Here is a 22,809-nt window from a genome sequence, read left to right as displayed (position 1 = left end):
TACAGAACTTCGCACGCGTCCCAACAGGCTCCTTCCCACGGAGTGCACGTCACGTAAACGACGCTTATCTCGCATCTGTGTACATTTAAACCTCGTGTCCGGCGGCTGTGGGACAGAGGCCGGATGGTGTTCCGATGATAGCGCGACGATGGCCGGCGTGAGGCGGCTGCAGCTCTTCCTGCTCGTGGCGCTGCGCGGCCTGCAGACCGCGTCGGCGTGCGGGGCCCCGGCGGCCGAGACGGGCTTCCTGCTGTGCAGGGCCTGCGGGCACGAGGTGGCGCTCGAGTCGGACGCCAGCGCGGTGCCCAGCCGCTTGGCGCTGTCCCACCGCAACGACACCGCGGCCGGCGACAGGCGGGTCACCGTGCAGCTGTTCGAGAACCCGCGGGGACGCCGCTTCCACGTCGTGACGTTCAGGCGGGCGGACGTGCTGAAGCACTGGCCGGCGGACGCGCACTTCACCTGGTTCCCCGGCTACGCGTGGACCGTGGCCACCTGTCCGCGCTGCAAGGCGCACCTCGGTACGGACCTCCGCCTGGATCCGAGCGCGGCGTCCGGCGGAAGGCTCATGTCGTCTCGCCTTTCTTTGTCTTCCAGGTTGGGCGTTTCAGCCGAGCGAGTGGCCGAGCACGGTCACTAAAGCGGAGTTCGAAGACTCTGAGAAGACGTTCGTCGCCTTGGTCGCTGAGCGTCTCCTGCAGGAGGACTTCGCCGCGTCCCTTCTCCTCAGGCCGAAGTCATTCCAGGGTTGAGAGAACCGCGCTGCCTTCACCGACTGTTAAAAAGACTATATCACGCCCTCCAATAAAAGACGCTAAAGTTTTCCTTTTCGCAATCTAAGTGCATGATTTAAAGCGTGTTCGTGGCTGTAAAATACATTAATACAGCCCGTTCAGGCGGAATGATATTTAGAGTGATGTTCCGAGACCGACGTTCTCAGTAGTTCTACGCTGTACGTTTCATACACACACACACACACTATTCAAACAAGCGACTTCAGAACCACTTAGCAACACATCACAGACATACTGCGGGCAACTAATGGCCAACGTTTGAAGACTCACAAACATTTGTGTCCACATTTAGTTTTATTTTACCAAAGTAACGGAACAGCTTCAAGGTTGAACCCTTTCACCTGTGGAAAGCGGAGTAAATTCCATCAGATCCTACTGAGATTGTACTGGGGGGGGGGGGCAACATTTACAAGCATGATCATTTTTTTTTCCGTTTTAAGTTTTATTTTCTGTATCAAAAAAATGCCATTTCAAATCTCGTGGATGTCTGTAAAACAGTTAAAAATCAAAACAAAAGCTTCAAATAATGATGTCAAACCCATTCCCCCAACAATAGCCTTCAACGACCCCATCCCACCCAAGTTTAGCTCAAAAACAGTGTTATAAGGTGACAGGAATGAGCTGGAAATTACTGTATGTTAAACCACATGGGGAAAAAACATTATAAGGGTGCCAATGTCATACTGCGCAAAAAATAATAACAACTGTGTAAGGTTGCTAAAACTAGCAGGTCACTGCACCATGGCTTTTGTTCATCTGTCACACAACCTTTAACAGGAAGAAAAATCATACATATTTGTACATATATATAAATTGCTATTAGTTTCATGTCTACTCCAGGTGGCGTGCGGATACTAGGTTCATCATTTACCTCAAAATACATTTGGAACTGAGATGGTGAATGCCACATAGGCAGGATTTTGCAGTCAGTTTATTATGAGAGTCCGTCAGGGGGGCAACTTAAACATGGCACGGTCAGGAGAGGCTCTTGAACAGGGACGAAGAGGAGCACAAAATAATACAAAAACCAAAAGCATCTTGCGCCCCCCTCCACTAAAGGGGTAAAAGAAATTTTTTTTGGAGAAAATGATGGTTTGAGGGAGAAAAAAAAAAAAAAAAACAGAGGAGTTGGTGCAGGAGCGATACATCCTTTCATGTTTAGTCATCTTCCCCATCATCATCCTGAAGCGAAGGGAAAAACAAAAAGTCAGCGTCTTGTTATAATAAACACTAGCTAGTAACTAGTAACTGGCTAATTGGGGCAAATGTAATACCTCTCCTTCATCTCCATCTTCATCCTCATCATCTTCCTCACCATCATCTTCACCTTCCTCATCTATGTCTTCAAGCCCCTCTTCGTCATCGTCGTCATCTTCACCCTCACCTTCATCGTCCATATCGGGCACCTTAAAAGTAGGTGAGTAAATGTTACAATATGACACAATGCTGCAAGAATACACAAATCACGCAAACTTTGACCATTAAAAAAAAAAAGTTTATACACTCCCATCTATGAAAATTACTATTTTAACTAAAGCTCTCGTCATTATTTTCTCACCAGGTAGTACTGTAATGGGTTAGGCCAGATGTCATCCTTGATGACCTCTCCCAACTCATCTGCTCCTGAATCAGAGTGATCTGTGAACCAGGTGAAAAAGCTCTCTGGCTCTTCATGTTGCCTCTTTCTTCCAGCTTTGCTCTGTGTCTGGCTGGGGCGATTTGTGAGGTCCTTGACAGAAAGAAGAGACATTAGAATAATTCCCCATAACCAACGAATTTTGATTAAAAAAAGTTAACTGGATTTATTATCCTTCGTTTCAAATCGGACAAATACAATATAACTAGCTGACATACAATTTCAATTCCACAATCATAACAATTCCCAAAGTCCCAAAGAGTGGTCTCACCTTTCCTGATTTCCATTTGATTTCTGTTGACTTTGAAGTAGGGTCTCCGCTTTCATTCAGGTGAAATTCTTTGGACAGAACTTTGTTCTCAAAGTACTGGTTTTCATCAAAGTACTAGGACCAAAAAAAAAATTAACAAAATAAATAAATCTGGACATGTCAAAGCCAACCAGAGGTATCTTGGTTGGCTTGGTACAACAAACCACAAGCAAATACCTAAACATGCTTATAATACATGAGCTCTACAGAGAAAATGTAATTAAACAAATCCCTACATGATTAAAATATCTCTTACAAAATCTATTCTGTATCCTGACTTGATATCTTCAAACTCGGTCACTTCCACCCTGGTCAGATAGTGAAGTGCTTCCTCATCTTCCTCTCCAAGAAGAGCAGAGACTGAGTGGGGGGTAAGAAAGTTTATTACATTAACATGACAACGTAAAAAAACACACACACACACACACACACACATATATATATTATACCGTCTCACCTTGTGGGTGGTTGACAAATGTTGTGACCCAGAAGTTTGGGATTTTGGCGATCAGTTCTGACCTCTTCTGAAAGAATGGCTGGCGAAGTTTGTTGTATTTCTGTTCAACTTTTAATATTTCCTCACTTGCTTGCTCATTCAGTCTGAATAAAAAAAAAAAAAAAAAAATTGTTTAAGCTAGTGGGACACATTTGTGAGCATGACCAAAAAGGTACACAACCGCAATACCTGTCAATTTCATTCTGTACTTCGTCGATGTGTTCAATAGCTTCCTGTTGCTCTTTTTCTGTACACACAAGAGACATTCATATTTCAATTAGCTGACAATTAACAACTAAATTAACAACAAAACTTACATACATACACACATTATATATATATTTTATTTCAAAGTTTTAGATGACAGCAGTGGTCTGTTTGTATCAACCATAATAACGAGTAAAGAAAAAAAAACGCAATAAATATATACATTATATAGACGCACACTATATATGTACATACATGCTACCGCACTAGAGCCACCAACTTGATAGCATTAAATTGCAAAAAATAAATTAAATTCACAAAAAATAAAATAATAACATACATATATTTATCAAATTGTTCAGAAGCGTATTGCGGTACAGGTGTCTGCAACGCGCATCTCCACTTCTGCGGCTTCCTGCTGCTCGGGAGGGCGGCGTGGTTTAAACGTGTGCCCGCTCGGCGCCGCAAACTAGCCGCGACGCGCAGCGCGTAGCCGCGGGCGAGCCGGTCCCCCAACGTCCACCTTACGCGGCCCGACCGAACTCGTCCCCCCCGGAAAAAAAAAGAAAAAAAAAAAAAAAAGAGGAGCCGGCGTCGCTCTCCCGCGCAGAGCGTCCATCATGTCGCTCGGCTCGGTCGCTGACAACAGCGCAGCACGCTAGCTCGCGACATCATGGCGGCGGGGCAAAAACAACAATAAAGTGGCCGCGGCCAGCGCCGACCGGGCTAACCGCTGAACGCGCCAGCGCCCGCTTCTGTCCGCACCTTCGCGCCAAACTAAACGCGCGTATCGCGCCTGTGTGCAGAGGACGTCTCGGTGGAGCACACGCGTAGGTTAAACGTAAGTCAACCGAGCATTGTGGCTGGCTGGCTAGGCTAACTAGCGTAGCAACATGGCCGCCGCCACCGGCGCTTCTCCCACCACTTTAGACGCGCTCGCAGCATCCGACCGGGCGGCGGTGGCGCCGGCCGATCGCGTCCGCCCGCGACGTGTGAAATCGCCCGTCGCCTCGCCTAAACGCAGCACGGCCGTCCGCCGCGACGTGGGGAGGGGAAGAGTGGGGGAAAGAAAGCGAAAATGGCGAATGCACACGAGGCCGCCATTCCTTACCAGAGGTCTCCTCCGCTCCGTCGTGGTTCGAGTTCAGCTCCTTTTTACTCACTTTAGCCGCCGAGGCCGACATGGCTGCTGCTCGCTGCGTTTGGGTCAGAGAGTACGAGCGATCTCGCTTTTGCTACGCTGCGCCGCGGTGGTCCTCCCTCCGCTAGAGTAACAGGGAACAGAAGCGTCGCGCCGCGCTCCGCCACACGGTTTAGAAGCGAGGTGGGGGGGGGACGCGAACGCGCACGAGCTCGCTCACGCGCTCCCTCCTCCGCGGGGACGCGGACCGGGGCGTGGCCCCGCCCCCGCGTCGCGATCTGCCTCCCGGATTGGCGGAGCGCCCTGGCGCTCGCGCTCCGATTGGCGGAGGGGGGCGTGGAGCAATGAAGGGGGAGGGGCGTTCGAGGAGCGGCGGAGTGACCGACGGCGTTGATTAAGAAAAGGAAAAGAATAATCAGCCTTGTGATGGAACTGCGCAGTTTCCAAGATTATCGTTGGTTTCTTCCTGCATTAAAATGGCGACAAAACATCACCACAACAGCTTGAACGATTTTATTTTTATAGTATTTCTTTGCTTCCCAATTCCCAACGTCTTATAACATACTTTAAATATCAGGCAGATCAATGAACACAAAAACAAAGGAAATATTGTGTGTTATTTTTATTATGTATAAACATGTATTTACAAACCATGATGTTTCAAAGCATAAGCAGCATCTGCAGGGAAATTCCAAGTTCAGCAAAGAAATTGTAAAATTCATTTTCAGCAGACATTGTGGTAAAGGGAAAGTCCACAATGAAAGTTAACATTTACTCATTTTATAACAAGATTCTTAAAAGGTTCACCACGAGCAAACATTGTTTTGTATTCTGTGATTGTATATCTGCATATACTCAAAAGTTTTAATGTTATGCTGTATGTAGTGTGTCTGCAGTCACAATGAGTTTCTACTAAATCTGGAATGAACCTTCTCCCAAGTCACAGTACGACAAACACAAAAAAAGTTCCACAGGTTACACATGACTCCCCTGTCAAAAGGGTTTTCATCCATATCAAAGTTTTTCAAGTATGAAATACGGTGGCGGGACATGAACTCCCAGGTGGTGGTGCTGATGGAGGCCAGGTACAGATGGGAGCCAAGCAGGAGAATCACCACACCTGAGAAGACTCCAGTGAAGGCCAGAGCCGCCAAGAGAAATACATTTTGTGTCAACCACAACTTCCATGTCGGTGCAAAGATGATGCCTGACCTACCGAACAAGATCGGTTATTTTCATGAGCACTGAGATCTTTGCACGTTAACAGCATGAGAGAGACCAGCGTGCTTACCAAGACGTCTGCACAGCCCAGAGCAGCGCCAGGAGCTGGGCAACAAGGTAGAGGAGGAACCATCGGTGATTTCTCTCACCAACACAGTTCCCTATCCAAGGGCAGTGGTGGTCATACCGTCTCACACAATGCTTGCACACCCGACAGTGCTTGGCCCTCATTGGCTGCTACATGAAAATGAGGACAGAGATCAATTTATATATTTATTTTACAGAAATATATAAATATATATAAATGTGCCATTAGCATGAGGAAGTGGTGGTCTAGAGGGTAAGGAAACAGAGCCGTAATCAGAAGTTTGCCAGTTCAAATCCCGAACCGCCAAGGTGCCGCTGAGCACAGCACCGTCCCCACACACTGCTCCCCGGGCGCCTGTCATTTACATTTACAGCATTTATCAGACGCCCTTATCCAGAGCGACTTACAATCAGCAGTTACAGGGACAGTCCCCCTGAAACAACTTAGGGTTAAGTGTCTTGCTCAGGGACACAATGGTAGTAAGTGGGATTCGAACCCGGGTCTTCTGGTTCATAGGCGAGTGTGTTACCCACTAGGCTACTACCACCCTTGGCTGCCCACTGCTCACTCAGGGTGATGGTTAAAAGCAGAGGACACGTTTCACTGCTGCAGTGTTTCACAATGACAATCACTTCACTTTCAATTGAAATGGACCTGTTTTGGAAAAGGCGTTGGTCAGCTACCGGATGTGTAAAAGTTGGGAAATGATGAATACCGCCATACCAGGAGTAAACAGTATCCACACCTCCGAAGCTGGCATGACGTAGAAGCTCCGGGCATCATGTCCTCCAGCTCTGCATGGCCATCAGAGGTTGCCTGAAATCAGTCACATGTGGGAATCATTTTAACTCGTTCCAGACTCTCATTTCAACCACTTGACCTGGAAGGGCTGGAGCCATTAAAAGCAGCCTCGTCCGCATTTCAGACACAAGCTCTGGCGTTAACGCGGGAAAACCGCACGTCGCTTGTACGTTTACCGTCAGCTCGCAGTCTGCGCGAACGAAGCCCGGGTCCATGAGGGAAGCGGCGAAGTACAGCAGCACGGACAGCAGCACCAGCAGGGCGAACCCCGCCGGCCGGGCGAGCTCCCCCTTCTCCTCGCACCTCCGCAGATCTTTCAAAAAGGGCAGAAGCAGCGCACGCCGCCGTCACCGTCAGCGCGCTTCCGCCCACGAGGCGTCGGCCGCCGCGCCACCGTGGCCGCTTACCCGTGTCGTGCAGGAACAGGGTCCAGCTCACGACCCAGGTGACCGCGACGTGCCCGGCCCGGACCGCGCAGCCGGCCCGGAATACTCTCTGGCACATTGTCGCGGCAGGTCCGGCCAATTTCCGGGAGAATCTCGACGTCGAACCGACCGCCGTAGCCTAGCCGTTCGGCTAAAGTCTGGCTAATTTAAAAAAAAAAAAAAAAAAAAGATTTATTACAGCGTGCATTTGTTGAACGCGCAACGAAAGTTATTTTTATTTCATTTTTTTTTTTGCCGTAAATATAAGGCGCGAAACTCTTCATCGTCTCGTGGCTGCTTGTGACGCGCTGAAAGGACGCAGCTAAGCCCGCTCCCCTCCTGTTAGCCGGCGCGGCCGAGGACTGCAGAGGGCGGCGTCCCCCCTCAAACGGCGCGCTTCCAGCGTGCAAACCAGATTTTTATTCTTCTTGTTGTTGTTTTGGCGTTGCGCCGCTCTATGCTACACATTTCATATTGTTCGGCTTTGCTTGAGACTATGAATGAACACATGGTGGAGCTATGTACTGAACAAAAAAAGGTGAAATACCTGAAAACATGTTTTATATTCTAGTTTCTTCAAAATAGCCTGATTACTGCTTTGCACAGTCTTGGCATTCTCTCGATTTCCAACAGTCTTGAAGGAGTTCCCAGAGGTGTTTAGCACTTGTTGGCCCCTTTGCCTTCACTCTGCGGTCCAGCTCACCCCAAACCATCTCCATTAAGTGGGTAACACACTCGCCTATGAACCCGAAGACCCAGGTTCAAATCCCACTTACTCATTGTGTCCCTGAGCAAGACACTTAACCCAGATTGTAAATCACTCTGGATAAGGGCATCTGATAAATGCTGTAAATGTAGGTCCAGTCACTGTGGAGACCAGGTCTCCACTTTTTGTTAAGTACATAACTCCACATGTGTTCATTCATAGTTTTGATGCCTTCAGTGAGGATCTATCAATGTAAATGTCATGAAAATAAAGAAAAACACATTGAATGAGAAGGTGTGTCCAAACTTTTGGCCTGTTATGTATATACCTTAAAAATGAACCAATATGGTCTTTAGTGAAATCTCTAGCTTCACTCACTTGTTCTAAATAGTTTTGTTAACCTCTTAAAATTGCATTGCCTCAAATGAAATTGTAACACATTCACATTAGACCTAAGACCAAAATGAACTTTGACACAAAAATAATAATCTTTTATTTATTTTAATTTCACTTTACAGCATTGTATGTTTTCACCAATGAACTGTCAGAACCATGTAATGCAAAATACTTGATGCTTTAAGTTGTGGAACAAACATAGTCCACCAAAAAATGAGCTTCAGTGAAATACCCTGTGCTATAAATCTAATTCACAAGTCAATTAGATCAGAACATTTAAAAGTGACTAAAGCCTTTAAAGTGCATTCATTTTTAATTATACTGACATTTCACAACTTTAAGCCATCCCAGGTAAATTAAACAGTTTCAGGCTAAAAAAAAAAAAAATTGAGTATATGAAGCTCTAAGCATGAAGTTTGTTCATAAAAGAGGCAGAACCCCCCAGAACTAACAAACAATGCAATACCATTATAATATATTTTAAGAACAGCAGAATGAGAGGGGCTAACTGATATGTGCCCCCCCACATTGGGGACTGTGACAACAGAACATTAGTTTAAACATCATATAAAACACTGACATAATAAATATGTTTTACATTCTTAAATAAGTTCTGTCATCATGGAGCAGCATACGGAAAAAGGGGCAAAAGCTTCACAAGCTCAATCTGCATTTCTAAAATTTTAAAGCAGCAGAATATTTAAAAAAAAAAGGTGTGTTAATGCCAGATAACAGGTTCGTATACAGGTCTACAAAATCACATAATCTCCCTCTGGGGAAATTATTCGATGCTACATTACATGTACACACCAAGAATGGGGCCAGCAGAAATGCATTTGATCAAATATGGTCCACATAAATACTCTTCTTGCTTTAAAAGCCCTAATGCAGATTGACACCCCTTTGGCTGGCGGCAACGTGTGAAGCGTGGAGAACATTCAGTTTTTTTCCCCCCTGTGAGACAGAACCGTAGCCACCGCCCAAGTGCTACTCCTAAACAGATCAGTGTTAACACACAAAAAGACAAAACATACAGCAATACACCTGGTCCCTCAAGTCAACCTTGACAAAGTCTTTCCATACAGTACCATAGTCACAACATTATTAAAAATAGTAATAAACCTCATAAATAACAGCAGCAACATTAGTTAAAATGGAGGTATCAGCCCCACTTTCTATGCCCACACTCATACCCATACATGCGCTTTGTGCATTTCCATTGGTCACCATGTCATAAGCCCTTGGACATTCACAGAATGAGAATGGCTCATCTGTCCTTCAGGCCTGAAAGCCTGAAATAGACACTACTTGCATTTTTCTACACTTTGTGTGAAATGTGGACATCTTTATGAAATGTCTCTTCACTTCATCGCGACTGCACCCCCAACGTTGATTTAATGTGCTCATACACAACGTAGCTGATGCTGACTGCTGGGATGACCTTCAGAAAGTTAGGAGTCAGACCTCTGTACAGACCAGAAGGGCCCTCTGTCTGGACTATTTGTTTGAAGAGGCCAGACATGGTTGCTTTGGTGTTGCCTTCCAACGTGGCTGTAGAAAGAGGATTAATTATCGTTATTGGTGTGCTCAGTGCATGTTAGGTAACCTGAATGGGTTTCTCATTCGGAGGAACTCACCTTGTGCCTGCATACGAGTGCGGACCAATGCTAAGGGATAGCTGGCCAGTTGGCCGCAGGTGCTAGATATGGTTCCACAGGCCAGGAGAACAAAGACGCCAGGGTCTGTCCTGCTTGTGCCATAGCGTTGCAGCCAGGTGTTCTTCAATGTCTGCAGTGAGAGGTAGTAAATGGTCAACACTTCAGACACGTATATAAAAGGCGAGGCAAATTAACTGCACATCACTGGGTTAAACACTCACCTCATACACAGCCAGATCAATGCCAGCATAAGGTATGATGCCCAGCATGTTTGGCACATATCCTTTGTAAAAGGCAGCCATGCCTTCCTTCAAGAAGATCTGTTTTGCACAATCCGAGATACCCTTGTATTGCCCAGTCGTTCTCAAAGCCAATCGAGTTTTCAGAACCTAGAGACGAGAAGACAATTAGACAAACAAAAATAATCCTATACTTCAAGTTCAGTGTAGGTCAGTAATCGTAGAGATCAAGTTTGGGTAGAGCATGTACTTACTTCCATTGGATAAATAGAGCTTTGAGCAATGACACCTGCCAAAGAGCCAGCAACAAAGCGCTCCATGATCCCCAGGTTCTCCTGTCTACTACCCATTAGACGTTTGATCTGTTAATGGAGATAGATGAGACGACAATTTTATTCATTAAATCTGTCTTAAACTAGCAGATATTATATAAAAATACATTTGAATGGTCCTTTATGTGCAATACCTGCTCATAGGCCATGAACTTGAGAGCAGACTCGGGGGCAATCTTGATTACATTGATGCCATTTCCTCTCCACAATGACCTCATTCCACCTTCTTTAATCATCTGAGTAAGGCCACTCATGATGCACATGTTGCTGCTGCATGAACCATGGACCTGACAAAATGAAGGAAAAATAAAAAAGGAATCATTAATTTGTTAAATTGTTTATGATTACACATAGATATTCAAATTCCAATCTTCTGTTCAGTACCCAGGACAAGGTGTGCATTGGCACCACAAGAGCAAAGTTGAATATTTCATAAGGTAGTACTTTTGGTCAGTCCACAAACCTACTTGACCCACCCTGAACAAATAAGGGCTCTGACGTAAGTGTGTTGTAATGACACAGATCTAAAGTCTGCTACCTCACTCGTCACTAGATATACCCACAATTACATCTTGCATAGGAGCCAATCATAGTGCACAGCGTTTATGATTGGCTGGGTAAACTGAAAGAAGCGCCGTGGGCTGTAGGAAATCTCTGGGCCACATACTCATTAACTTATTTATCTGCTGAAACCAATGAATGGTCTTAAGTAATATTTCTTGCAACAAGGACAGTTAATTTTTAATGGGGAATGTTCCTTCAACATTAGAAGTTAGGCAATCAGTTAATCTTGAAAATGTCAAAGTCAAGAATCTAGGTTGCATAACAGGACCAGACAGACAGCAGAGTGGGAGCGAAAGGGAAAGCTGAAGCTTTAGAGCCTCACCTGCATGAGCACTTTAAGTCGGTCTAGAGGTGCAGTAAACGTCCGAGACACAGCTCCCGCACCTCCACCAGCAACCAGATGTCTCCACCACACGCCAGTCAGTTTCTCCTCTGAGGTAAACTCATCAGGCACCATGAGGTTCTCACCCACATCAAAGATCTAGAACAAAACGGCAATTCGTTTTTTTGGGATTTCATACATTTCCTTTTTATTCAAGTGATTAAAAATCAAGACATGTGGGCCTTTATCAACTCAGCATGAGAACAGCAGCTAAGTGGACCAAAGGTGGTTATCATAGTCCAGCTGGCTGCACGCACTTTGATGTGGGAATTCAGAAGTTGGACACGGGACAAAAGATCTAGTTTGATCTAGTTTGTGCTGGGTGATCATTATGGGTCCACACCAGCTCAGCCAGAGATGTGCAATGTGTTTATAAGACTAAATGTCCCAAAGGTGAAGGAGTAAGCCTTAGGCTGAGGCGTTCCCTTTAATAAAAATGGAAGGTTATACAAGCGCTTATGTAGGTTAGTGGGTAGTGGGGCCAAAACCTTCAACGTAAAGAGATATAACTATGTGCCATACTCACGCAGTAGCAACTTCCCTCAGTAATAAAAGCTCTGGCCCAGATGCACAAAAGTGCAAAATGCTAAAAATCATATTACATAAGCGGGGCTGATCCAAACTGAGGCACAGAAGCGGCTTGACATTTGGCCTAGCCATCTACGTGCGGGCACATCTTATTAATAGACAGCTAAGGGCAGACAGTCTGGGCAGCGTATTGGCATGCACTAATAGGCTTAGCAGTTAATAGCAAGAATTAACCTGCCGGGTGTTCTACTTCCATAGCTTCAGAATGAATAAATGAACTTGCGCGATTCATGTACTGCTAGTCAACATCCATTCACTATGCCAACAGAATTGCCAAAATATCAAGGGGTGTCTTACCGTGGAGTGTTTCCAGTAGAGAATAATTTCAGGGAGGCTTTCTGCAGGCTTCAGCGATGGGTGGTTCTTCCACTCCTTGTAGTCAATGGTCATCGTGCCATTCTTGTCTAGGCTAAAATACATAAGGCCTATTCAAACAAACTTGCATGTACAATGCATAAAAAAAAAAAAAAAAAACATCAGATATAAGAAGAAAACAAATTTAAACCAGGTCAAGCGCATCTCATGCATTTAAATTAACCAACTTGTTATTAGTGCTCTATGAGGAAAGGGAAGCAAACAAAACAAATGGCAAGGATATTACTTACAAAGCAGCAGGGACCCAGTGATTGGTCCCTTCTGCCTGAAATAAGCAAGAGCAAGAAAGGCAAACAAATTCAGACAGTACCCAGACACCTCTTTTCCCCTGGAAGTCTTAACCTCTCACCAGCAAGCAACAGCACAATCAGTTTTTATTATTTTTTTAAAAATACAATCGGGTTAGTTGCATTTTATTTCAGTTTTTATTTGATTTAGCATTGCATCTGTCCATGACATTTCATGCAATATCAGGCCTGGTAATCCAGACAGTACCCACCTTTTAAGCACTTTCTCAGCTTGCTGCTGTGTGATGTGAACACCAAGATCTCGCAGTGACTCCATGATTTCCTTTGCATCAATAGAACCTGATTAAGGAGTCACAGAGAAAACATCACACATTACATTCATGTATTTTTAAAAAGTTATGATTAAATATGCATATAAAGGTAAGTCAAATGGTCCTAAAAAGGCCTCTCTCATCTTACCAGCATTTTTCCTGTCCAGGGTCTTGAAGACAAGCTTCAGGTCTTTTTCATGATCTTGCAAGTAGTGTACAAACTCTTCAAAATCTAACTGTCCATCCAGATCCTTGGTTTCCCTTTTCACCGTTTTCTGTAGGGAGAAATGTTGTTAGGTAAAGACCATGTAAAATCACATATGGAATTCCTACAGATGGAACACCCCATGTAAAAATGGGGCAACGGGATTAAATGACCAAAATGCCATACAGTCTGTACCCTAATGCCACAGACACAAAATAACTGGCTCGTAATGCTACACACGCAGGAAGCACTTATGACCACGGATCGCTTTCAGGTGGAATCACGGCCATACCTCATAAACTAGGGCATAAATCCCTAACCAAGGACCTGACAAAACCATCCCACACACCCCAAATCACAAGTGGCTTCCCCAGTCACCTAGGCCGATTAAGACCCTTGAAACCCAAATCAGAACAGAGCAAGCAGAACTTCAATGCACCATGGCACACCGATGATTGGTGGGTTGTGCATCACTGCAGGTAGGAAGACATAACATTGACCTGGAAGTCTGGCACACAGGATGCTTCCAAGACACATTTCCCCAGATACTGTAGTTGTGTGTGTGTGTGTGTGTGTGTGTGTGTGTGGAGGGGTGAAGGGAGGATTCTTCACAAAAGTGTTTGGCACGATACAGGTTAATTTTAACACTAGTCCACGAACCCCAGTCATCATTATTACGACATAAGGCGATGACGACGCTGACTAACAGAGGATTGGCCGAAGGCTATTCCTTCTTTGGCCAGTGGGGGAGCGCGCGCGCGGGCTCGAGACAAGAAAAAAAAAAGAAAAAAAGAAAAAAAGATCTCTTTACAGGAAACCGATATGAGTCAGACGTAAAAAATGTAAAAATGGGAGAAACATCTTTACTCAAAATGTCAAGTGACATCAAAACAAAAATATACATATCTAATATAATGAAGTTATAAAATCTATCTTACCGATCTCCATTTTTGATACGTAGAAAACTCCTGAGAAGGAAGGAACACGCTGATCTTGAAGAGGGACTTCAGCTCCGACGGTAGTCCGTTCGACTCAAAATATTCGACCTCGACGGGATCCGGGTTCTGAACCGGCACATAAAGACACAGGCACAACATTTTCAACTAAAACCGCGGGAGACTGTTCCAATAAATAAATAAATAAGCCGCGGAGACGTTCCACCGCGCCGGTCAGACCGACTCTGAGATGCCGGTAGGGAAGCGGCACGTTCTATGAACCAGCAGAAGCCCCGCCTACTTATTGCGCTCCGCCCGGCGGTTGTACTTTTTCATTGGCCGAGGAGCCGCGCCTTGACGTAATACGCACATGCGCGTCACTGCCAACGTCACACTCTTTCGGGCCAATCAACGGCTTGGTCCAGCCCCCAGACCGGTCGGGTTGGGTCACGGGCGTTTCGATCACTGCATAAGAAACGCCCATTTTGTTCTGTACTTGCTGTGCCGACGTTTACGTTTTATATTACATCACAATTTGTGTTTCTGGTATCTTCCAGCACATAGAAGCGATATTATGTTTAGGTACATTTAAATCAGTGCATCTCAGTGTCACGTTCTGCACGGTGAATGTTGTTAATTTATGGGTTGTGCAACTATCCCCACAAAGAATGAAAGCACATCAGCAACAGAGACAGGTACAAAAGCATGGAGGGGTCCTCTGAATAATTTATCGCCCCTGTCACGGGTTAGGCCTGATGTCGTCCTCGATAAATCAGGGACATTTGATCCTGGAGCTTTCCGGATCTAATAATAGCCATGCAGTAGTGAGGTGCCACACAGGTGGACGAGCAGAGGGCTAGGGCCAGAAACTTCACATGGCCAGTCAGATGTGCTATGTGTCAAATCAAGTCAACGTTACTGCCAACAAAATCTTAATCCAGTAGATTTCCAATGCATATTAACTAATAACGTTGCTACTTGGATCATGTCACATGCTGCAAATGCAAGTTGGAATTTATGTGCGGTCAGTTGAAAATGGAAAGAAACTTATGTCTGTCGTGGGGGATTGTACTTTTGAAAAGATAGAAAACATTTAAATGATTTACTGAGTTTAACTGCTGATCCAGCCTTCTTGCACAGCCTCGCTTTAATCCCTTTAAATCAACAAAAGATAAACATGTTTTGGTGAAAGGGTTTATATTAACCGCAGCGAACATCTATCATTGTGAGGTCAGGTTCCACGAGACAGTGGTGCATTCCAATTCCGCGACGTCCAATTCACCTGGACGTCAGCAGTGACGCTGCCACACACAGCAATAGAACATCAGTTCTTTTAAAGCACTCCGGGGAAAAAAAAAAAGATAACAACAGATACCGACTCCCCTTTTAAATATCGGAAAAAATCCTTCAAACCACTTCATACAAAAAAAAAAAAAAACAAAGGGACACATTTTCTAAAAATCTGAAATGATACTACACTTAACAGCATATTTAAATAAAAAAAAAGTACATAATTTAGTGACAAACTTTAAAACACTCAAGAAAGTAATTATATAGTTTTACCTGATATTTGATGTAGTAATTGCATTCTAAGGCCTATATTAATCATCAGATAAAAATAGTCTGTTGGGTACTGGCAGTCCCAAGAGCCGTAATAAATCTGACTGCTCCCCATGATCCTGTGACACTCTGAAGAGAGCAGTACACTTCATGTGTGCTGGTCACTACTTTGTGTTCTACAACAACACAGATAGATGACTTTAAATCATGCTTTCACTGTAAATGTCAGTGTGTTCTGTACTCTGACATGCATTTGTCAACCTGCTCTGTCCAAATATAAATGGCCATTGAAGGCCAACATTTGCTTGCAAGCTCAGAATATAATATTCAAATGGCAATTAGCCTACCAGGATGAAGAACAGGAAGACAGCATTTCCCCCTTGATCAAATGACCCAGTGGCCTTTTTTCATTATCACAATGTTCTGTTCAAGAACATTACAGCATGTTAATGTTCTGAAATGTATCAGGAGGTTTTCACACAAATGTACTATTTTGAATGCTATATATAAAAAAAGATACATGGGTTTTCTGAAATGAGTTACATATTAACCAATGAAGATTTAACCTGAAATTAATATACAGATATTTAAATATTTTTTTGGAGCTAATAATTTGTTTTGTTGCAGTATGTGCCTTTTGCAGCTTTGGATGTACAATTTCACTCTGATTCCTCAACAACTAATGTTGAACTGGCTGATTAAAGTATGTAGATGGGAATGTCATCGTAAAAATTTTATTTGCAATAGACCAATAAGGTTTCCCAGTTGGCAGAAGTGTGAGGCCGCGCAAACAAGTGCTGGAGCGGTTGTATCTATGTATATAGCTACTTTCAAGGTCAAGTCATTCTCATCAAGACAAAAAAAAATTCTGACAGGATTGGATCTTTCAGGAGAGTATTCAGAAATGTAAGTAAGATCTAGTTCCCCCTCTAGTACAAACTGGATGGTCTCCATCTTAGTGACTTACCTAGGCTTATGTTTAAAACAAAACACAATTTCTCATTTTCTAAATAGTTCCATAAAGCAAATAAGAATAAAAATAAGGTACATTTTACTTATAAAGCATTGAATCATTTAACAAAAAGTAAAATAAAAGAAAAACAATATAGAAACAAAAACTTTGTAAATGGATGTCTGTATGTCCACAAGAACAGATTAAAAAAGGCAAATTATATAAAGATCCTGTAGAAGTTAAATCCAGAAAGAGCCAATAAACCCAATTAAGCAGTTTTGTGGGAATTAAATGGGTGGTCGCTTAGCAGGTAACACACTCATAGATGAACAAGTAGACACAAAAGGTCACAAATTCAAAATGCACATACTGTGTCCCTGAGCAAGATACTTAATCCTGAGTTGCTCCCTGTAACTGCAGTGGCTCTGGAAAAGGCTAAATGCCATAAATGCAAATGCACCACCATATCAGGCAAAAAAGGCAATCACATCACTGTATCCTGTCTAGTGGCGACGTCCACTGGAACTTCAACTGAACGTTATTCCAGAGCTCCAGCGAAGAGGAACCGGTGTTGTACCGAATTCTGTGACCCGTCGAATTCCGTGACCCTAGATGGCGCTGTGCCGCGAAAGATGTTTAGGATCCTACTTACAGCACGGCCACAATACCTGACAGCGCCTGTAAAAAAAATGTGACGTCTTGTCCCTGGTTCTCGTTCATGATTAGAATGGCAAATGTTGTAGTTATAGGTATTAGAGGATGAAAGAAGTTCTCCATTTAACCTCGTTAATGAGCGCTCCTGGATAATAACAACATTTACATTTACATTTACAGCATTTATCAGACGCCCTTATCCAGAGCGACTTACAATCAGTAGTTACAGGGACAGTCTCCCTGGAGCAACTTAGGGTTAAGTGTCTTGCTCAGGGACACTATGGTAGTAAGTGGGATTTGAACCTGTGACTCCGTAGTCTTCTGGTTCATAGGCAAGTGTGTTACCCACTAGGCTACTAACAAGGCTGCGTGTTTCACTTAGTTATTTATTGCTCTCATTCTACACAATAATTAAATTCATCTAACAATTATCGTGTATTATTTTTTGACGTTGTTCACGGTCTTACGCGGCACAGCGCCATCTAACGTCACGGAATTCGACGGGTCACAGGATTCGGTACAACACCGGCCAAAAAGCGGCGCAATGTCTACGCAAATCTGTACCGCCCACACAGTGTTTGAGAGACTGCAAAGCCAGCGAATCCTAATGCTGTTTGATAGCGCCAGCCATCTGGCTCAGCCAATCACAGCAACGAATGCTTGAAGGCGGGATTTCAGCCATTACGGACGCAAACGTTGCTGCAGGAGGAAGAAGTCGATTCTAGAAGCCATTACGTTGCGCAGTTCAATTGCGAAAAACTTACTATTTTTGCGTATATTACGCAGTTTTATTCTTTTATAAAACAACTAGCTTCAAATACCATGGCGTCACAGGCAAAAAAGAGGAAAATGAATTTCTCGGAACGAGAAGTGGAAATCATAGTAGAAGAGATGGAAAAACAAAAGCACATTTTAGTGAACCACTTCAACGCCGGCGTAACGCACATCACTAAAAACAACGCGTGGGTCGAGATCCTGAAACGAGTGAACGCCGTGACTACCTGTCAGCGCGAACTCGCCGAGGTTAAGAAGAAATGGTCCGACCTAAAGACCGAGGTCCGGCGAAAAGTGGCCCAAGCGCGGGCTGCGATGGAGGGGGCCGCGGACTGTCCCACGGTCCCGGTCATCCTGACCTCCATGCAGCAGCGCATCTGCAACCTCCTGGGAGAAGCGACCATCATCAGCCTGCCCGCCGGCGAGGCCGGCGCCGAGATCGCGGTTCCCGTGCAGATGAGCTCGGCTACTACGGTGACTCTGACGCAAAGTAAGCCATTTACGTTAGCGTCAGGCGCTGCGGCCGGCTCGCTGTGCGCTGTGAATGCCGTGGGGTTTAAGCAGCGTAACCCAACGTCAGGGCTTGTTAATCACGACTCCTGTAAACCCTCCAGCTGTTTCCCGTTTAATTCTTATATACTGAAATGATGGGCGTGTGTTATGTGATGCAATGCTGCAAAAGATCATTTTATTTAGTGTGATTTATTTTGTGTGCTTCAGCAGATATTCAGGCAGCTTCTCCTGCAGCTTGTGAAGTAAAAACCTTGGAAGGTAATGTTTTTTCTTTAACTATGCTTACAACGGTTACAATAATTGTGGTAAATTTGATAGCTGAAGGAGGTAGGGGCTGTATTTGTAAGGAACGGGATCTTGTAAAAATGCATGCAGGTGGTAGTAGTCTAGTGGGTAACACACTCGCCTATGAACCAGAAGACCCGGGTTCGAATCCCACTTACTACCATTGTGTCCCTGAGCAAGACACTTAACCCTAAATTGCTCCAGGGGGGGACTGTCCCTGTAACTACTGATTGTAAGTCGCTCTGGATAAGGGCGTCTGATAAATGCTGTAAATGTAAATGTAAAAACATACAATTGTATGTTACACACAGGATTACAGCCAGAAGAAGACATTATTGTACTACATCTGTAGAATCCCATCTGTGTAGAGAACATATTGAGCAGCCAGCACAGATTGGGTACTGACGGACATGCAGTAGGCCTTTGTAGAAAATATAGGGCCATTTACTTTTCCATTCACTGAACCCTTCCTCATACTACATGGTGGGATTAGCAGGAGATATGGGTATGTCAGATCGTTAAGTGTTCTTGTTTCAATACTAGACTAGATCATAAGACATACAAGGCAACAAGTATGTTTAACCCCTGTGCCCCGTTCCTCAGGGCTACCCTCTCGCCCTTTTTTGCTTGCAAAAATGTACAAGCACGAAAACTGATATAAAAATCCTCAATACATCAATATTTTTTTCTGATTTTTTTTCATAAATCGCTTTATGAACTTGAGGCCTTTACAAAATGATCAAACATTTTCAGACTTTTAACCCATTTGAATCATTGATTACTTATTAAAATAAAAAGTAGGGGAATGAGGGAATGGTTATAATTTGAGTCATGTTCAACAACAAGGATTTGATTGCATTCGTATTTTTTATGTTGTGCCACATTAAATTTTTTCGCACCCTCTCGCACGCTTCGTGTAAAAAAATTAACATGCATAAAATCTGTGTGTAAATTTTTTTTTTTTAACATTTGTTTTATAAATCACATTATCAACTTGAGCTCTTTACAAAATGATCCAACATTCAATAATTATCAGGATTTTAAGAGACTCACCCAGTGAATCCTTCACTGTCCAATGTATACAGGATATAAAAGGTGATTACATCAGTGTTAAACTATATTATTTGGACACTTTTTGCCCTTTTGGTATTTTTCCCTAACAGGTTAAATTGTACAGGTTATAGGTCTTACTAAAGGTGGCAAAACTTGAAATGATTTACCATTGCCATTTACATGAAAGTCGTGAAACACTGCAGCAGCACACATGGTGATGCAACAAAATGTGTCCTCTGTATTTAACACATCGCCCTTGGTGACGGGCCCCCGCGGAGCAGTGTGTGGGGATGGTACCTTGCTCAGGATTTGAATTGGCAAGCTTCTAATTACGGGTCCTTTTCCTTACCCACTAGGCCACCACTGCCCCAATTTACAGATTTCATCATTGCATGCCTTATTGTTGCACAGATACATCAATGAGAAAAACAAATTTAAATGTTTCGCTATGCCTTAAACCTGTGGAATATATGAGATTGGTACGAAGGTATGCACTTACTGCATGCATTTCTTATCACAATATCTTGACGTTTTGAAAATATTAACTTGACCATTGTGTGTGTCCATAGCTGAAACCACCTACCACACACTTGAAGAAGGCATGGTGGAATACTGCACTGCAGAGACGCCCGTTACTGTAACGACTGAAACCCCGGTGGAGGTTCTGACCGCTCAGGCTGAGTGCTCAGTCAAACCTCAGGAGCTGAAGAACCGCATTGCCCTTAACTCGGCCAAACTACTTCAGGAGCAGAGAGTCACCAACCTGCACATCCGTGAGATTGCTCAGCACATGGAGAACCAGAATGACCTGCTCCAGATGATCCGTCGATCCCAGGAGGCTCAGGCCTGTGCCCAGGAAAGGCAGGCCCAGGCACTAGAAGGGACACAGGCTGCACTCCTTGCTCTCATTCAGATGTTCAGACCAGCACTTAAGGACCTGAGAAAGTTTCTGCAGAGTTCCAACAACTCAAACCCAGGGACAAGCGCTGAGGGTGGTGAGGAAAAAATAAACCCTCCGCAACAAAGGGAAGATGCACAATAAAGTGTAGCACTGTATAATGTGAATGTGTAAATGAGGATATGGGGGTTTGTGAGTTGCTTGACTTGTATGGGTGTACTTGTGTATGCTTATAAAGTCATGTGTGATTGACATTATGTATTTAGTTATATTTTTCAATTGTAAATGACAACTGTAAAGGCTGACACCGAACGATGATCTCTTGAATTTTAAGGCTTGTAAACAATGGTGCTCAACTATAATCAGTGTTTCCTTATTTATAGTTTTTTTTCTGTCCGTTTCTTCCATAAGAAAAAAAGCATTGTGATTTATGTACAGTTAGGAGATAATTGAGAAATTGAACTTCTTTGATGAAGACTTATGGTTTGAGCAGGCCACAGACCAAGATGCAAACATTTAAACTGTATCATGTTTTACTCAATGCTGTGAATGTTGTTTTCATTTTATTTTATGCCATTTACAGACTATATTAGATACTAGAGACATAAGGTGTTTCACATATCTCAACAAGAAATTAAATATGGGCAGATAATGAAAATCATTCAGGACAGGATCCACTTGGCCATATGATTTCTGTCATATGTTCTGCATCCTAGCAAATAAATTGGTTTTAAAAGTTATTCAGACTGCTTCTTCCCTCCTTCACTACTTACTGGCTTAATCTAGGAAAAAAATCGATATTCTGGTTTTCAGATGTAACCTGGTCCATCCCTACCTTCCTCAGCTCCTAGCTCTAAACACTCTTTGGGGGCAGGTCCTTCGGCAACATGGTCCCGCTGCTCTGGAACTGTCTTGCTCCTCTGCCCCCACCTTCAAGTCACAGCTGAAAACGTTCTGTTGACCAAACTTTTGTTTTCAGTGTTTGTTCTCCTGTATGTAAAGTGGCATTGGGTTTGTGAAAAGCATTATATATATTCAGAGTCCCCTTTCTTTCTCGGTCTATTTCTCTATCTCTTCCCTTCTACAGCTTAGAAGGGAAGACATATAGACATATAAACATAGACATATAATGGAGCAGTCACAAGAGCCTCACAACATATCACTGCTGTCCCACAATGCAACATGGCTGTGATGTACCTAAATAGCAGGGGTCACCAACCCTGCACAGCCTAGATCCTTCAACCACATCTGATACAACTCAAGAACTGGCTGGCAATGAGTAGAATTTTATTGTAATTTTTCTAGTGCCCCTCTTAAAACCTTAAGCTCATTGAGGCAATATGGTGAAAATTCTTTGTACAATAAAAGGGATGTGTGAAAAGAGATGCTTACCTAATGAACGTTTTCATTCATTAGTTTTAAGCAGGTACAGGATGACTGTTAAAATGACAGGATGCATTTCTTCAGAGAATATGTCTGTGTAGCACAAACACAAGAAGGCATGGTGGAATTGAAGAAGGCATGGTGGAATTCTTAACTCCAGAGACGGATGTCTACTCTGATTAATTACGCAGGTTCTGACAGCCTAGGCCTAAGGCTCAGTCAAACCTCAGGAGCTGAAGAACTGTGTCGCCCTTAACTCAGCCAAACCGTTTCAGGAACAGCGAAGTCACCAAACTGCACGTTGCCCAGAACGACTTGCTCAAGATGATCCATCGATTCCAGCAATCTCAGGTCCAGGTACAGGCAGCAGAACGTAAAGATGTATCTGTATTATATTACAAATGTAATTCTCAGGATTGATCTGGCCAAAGATAAAATTTGTTAAACTGTATTATCTCTCTTTTAATGGCTGCTTTTAATGGCTCTCTTTTAATGGCTGCTTTTTTCTTCTTCCTGAAAAAACAGAAATGTGAATAATTGTCATAAATCAAGAAATGAGCCAAATAATAAATATATGGCATGACTTTTGATGACGTCTCCATAAAAACACTAATTTCTGTCCTTAAATCTGCCTTGTCTTAATCTGAGGTACAAAAAAAAAAAACTCCCACCTCACAGA

At 43.7% G+C, this 22,809-nt stretch overlaps 5 protein-coding genes across 9 annotated transcripts; 2 read left to right on the top strand and 3 right to left on the bottom strand.

Annotated features, from left to right (window-relative positions):
• Window positions 1-825, top strand: LOC114799084 (protein cereblon homolog). Its single transcript, XM_028995291.1, has 2 exons — window positions 1-521; window positions 598-825. The coding sequence occupies exons 1-2, from the start codon at window positions 149-151 to the stop codon at window positions 750-752; spliced, it is 528 nt and encodes a 175-aa protein (XP_028851124.1). The 5' UTR covers window positions 1-148; the 3' UTR covers window positions 753-825.
• Window positions 826-1,069: 244 nt separating this feature from the next.
• Window positions 1,070-4,802, bottom strand: seta (SET nuclear proto-oncogene a). The gene is made up of 8 exons (XM_028995290.1): window positions 4,555-4,802; window positions 3,426-3,483; window positions 3,198-3,340; window positions 2,997-3,100; window positions 2,702-2,815; window positions 2,353-2,523; window positions 2,069-2,200; window positions 1,070-1,976 (listed from the first exon to the last, which is right to left on the bottom strand). Exons 1-8 carry the CDS (start codon window positions 4,625-4,627, stop codon window positions 1,953-1,955), a joined length of 819 nt encoding a protein of 272 aa, XP_028851123.1. The 5' UTR covers window positions 4,628-4,802; the 3' UTR covers window positions 1,070-1,952.
• Window positions 4,803-5,136: 334 nt separating this feature from the next.
• zdhhc12a (zDHHC palmitoyltransferase 12a) lies at window positions 5,137-7,455 on the bottom strand. 3 transcript variants are annotated; one of them, XM_028996487.1, is made up of 6 exons: window positions 7,397-7,451; window positions 7,102-7,281; window positions 6,871-7,007; window positions 6,617-6,709; window positions 5,876-6,042; window positions 5,137-5,796 (listed from the first exon to the last, which is right to left on the bottom strand). In XM_028996487.1, exons 2-6 carry the CDS (start codon window positions 7,196-7,198, stop codon window positions 5,481-5,483), a joined length of 810 nt encoding a protein of 269 aa, XP_028852320.1. In that variant the 5' UTR covers window positions 7,199-7,281; window positions 7,397-7,451; the 3' UTR covers window positions 5,137-5,480. The 3 variants fall into 3 exon arrangements, with proteins under 3 accessions (XP_028852320.1, XP_028852319.1, XP_028852321.1); XM_028996486.1 differs by having other exon boundaries at window positions 7,102-7,455; XM_028996488.1 differs by having other exon boundaries at window positions 5,876-6,039; window positions 7,102-7,455.
• Window positions 7,456-8,291: 836 nt separating this feature from the next.
• On the bottom strand, window positions 8,292-15,385 carry slc25a25a (solute carrier family 25 member 25a). 2 transcript variants are annotated; one of them, XM_028995956.1, is made up of 10 exons: window positions 14,062-15,385; window positions 13,067-13,193; window positions 12,859-12,946; window positions 12,282-12,393; window positions 11,337-11,495; window positions 10,585-10,737; window positions 10,373-10,480; window positions 10,101-10,268; window positions 9,859-10,009; window positions 8,292-9,772 (listed from the first exon to the last, which is right to left on the bottom strand). In XM_028995956.1, exons 1-10 carry the CDS (start codon window positions 14,218-14,220, stop codon window positions 9,588-9,590), a joined length of 1,410 nt encoding a protein of 469 aa, XP_028851789.1. In that variant the 5' UTR covers window positions 14,221-15,385; the 3' UTR covers window positions 8,292-9,587. The 2 variants fall into 2 exon arrangements, with proteins under 2 accessions (XP_028851789.1, XP_028851790.1); XM_028995957.1 differs by lacking the exon at window positions 14,062-15,385 and adding an exon at window positions 12,590-12,624 and having other exon boundaries at window positions 13,067-13,084.
• Window positions 15,386-17,914: 2,529 nt separating this feature from the next.
• On the top strand, window positions 17,915-21,487 carry naif1 (nuclear apoptosis inducing factor 1). 2 transcript variants are annotated; one of them, XM_028995959.1, is made up of 3 exons: window positions 17,915-18,488; window positions 18,722-18,769; window positions 20,419-21,487. In XM_028995959.1, exons 1-3 carry the CDS (start codon window positions 18,047-18,049, stop codon window positions 20,889-20,891), a joined length of 963 nt encoding a protein of 320 aa, XP_028851792.1. In that variant the 5' UTR covers window positions 17,915-18,046; the 3' UTR covers window positions 20,892-21,487. The 2 variants fall into 2 exon arrangements, with proteins under 2 accessions (XP_028851792.1, XP_028851791.1); XM_028995958.1 differs by having other exon boundaries at window positions 18,719-18,769.
• Window positions 21,488-22,809: the final 1,322 nt, after the last annotated feature.

This window comes from Denticeps clupeoides, chromosome 11, assembly GCF_900700375.1.
Source record: "Denticeps clupeoides chromosome 11, fDenClu1.1, whole genome shotgun sequence".
In the NCBI taxonomy this organism is placed as follows: domain Eukaryota; kingdom Metazoa; phylum Chordata; class Actinopteri; order Clupeiformes; family Denticipitidae; genus Denticeps; species Denticeps clupeoides.
The sequence above is the reverse complement of the archived record's forward strand: the minus strand, read 5'-3'. Positions and strand labels throughout refer to the sequence as shown.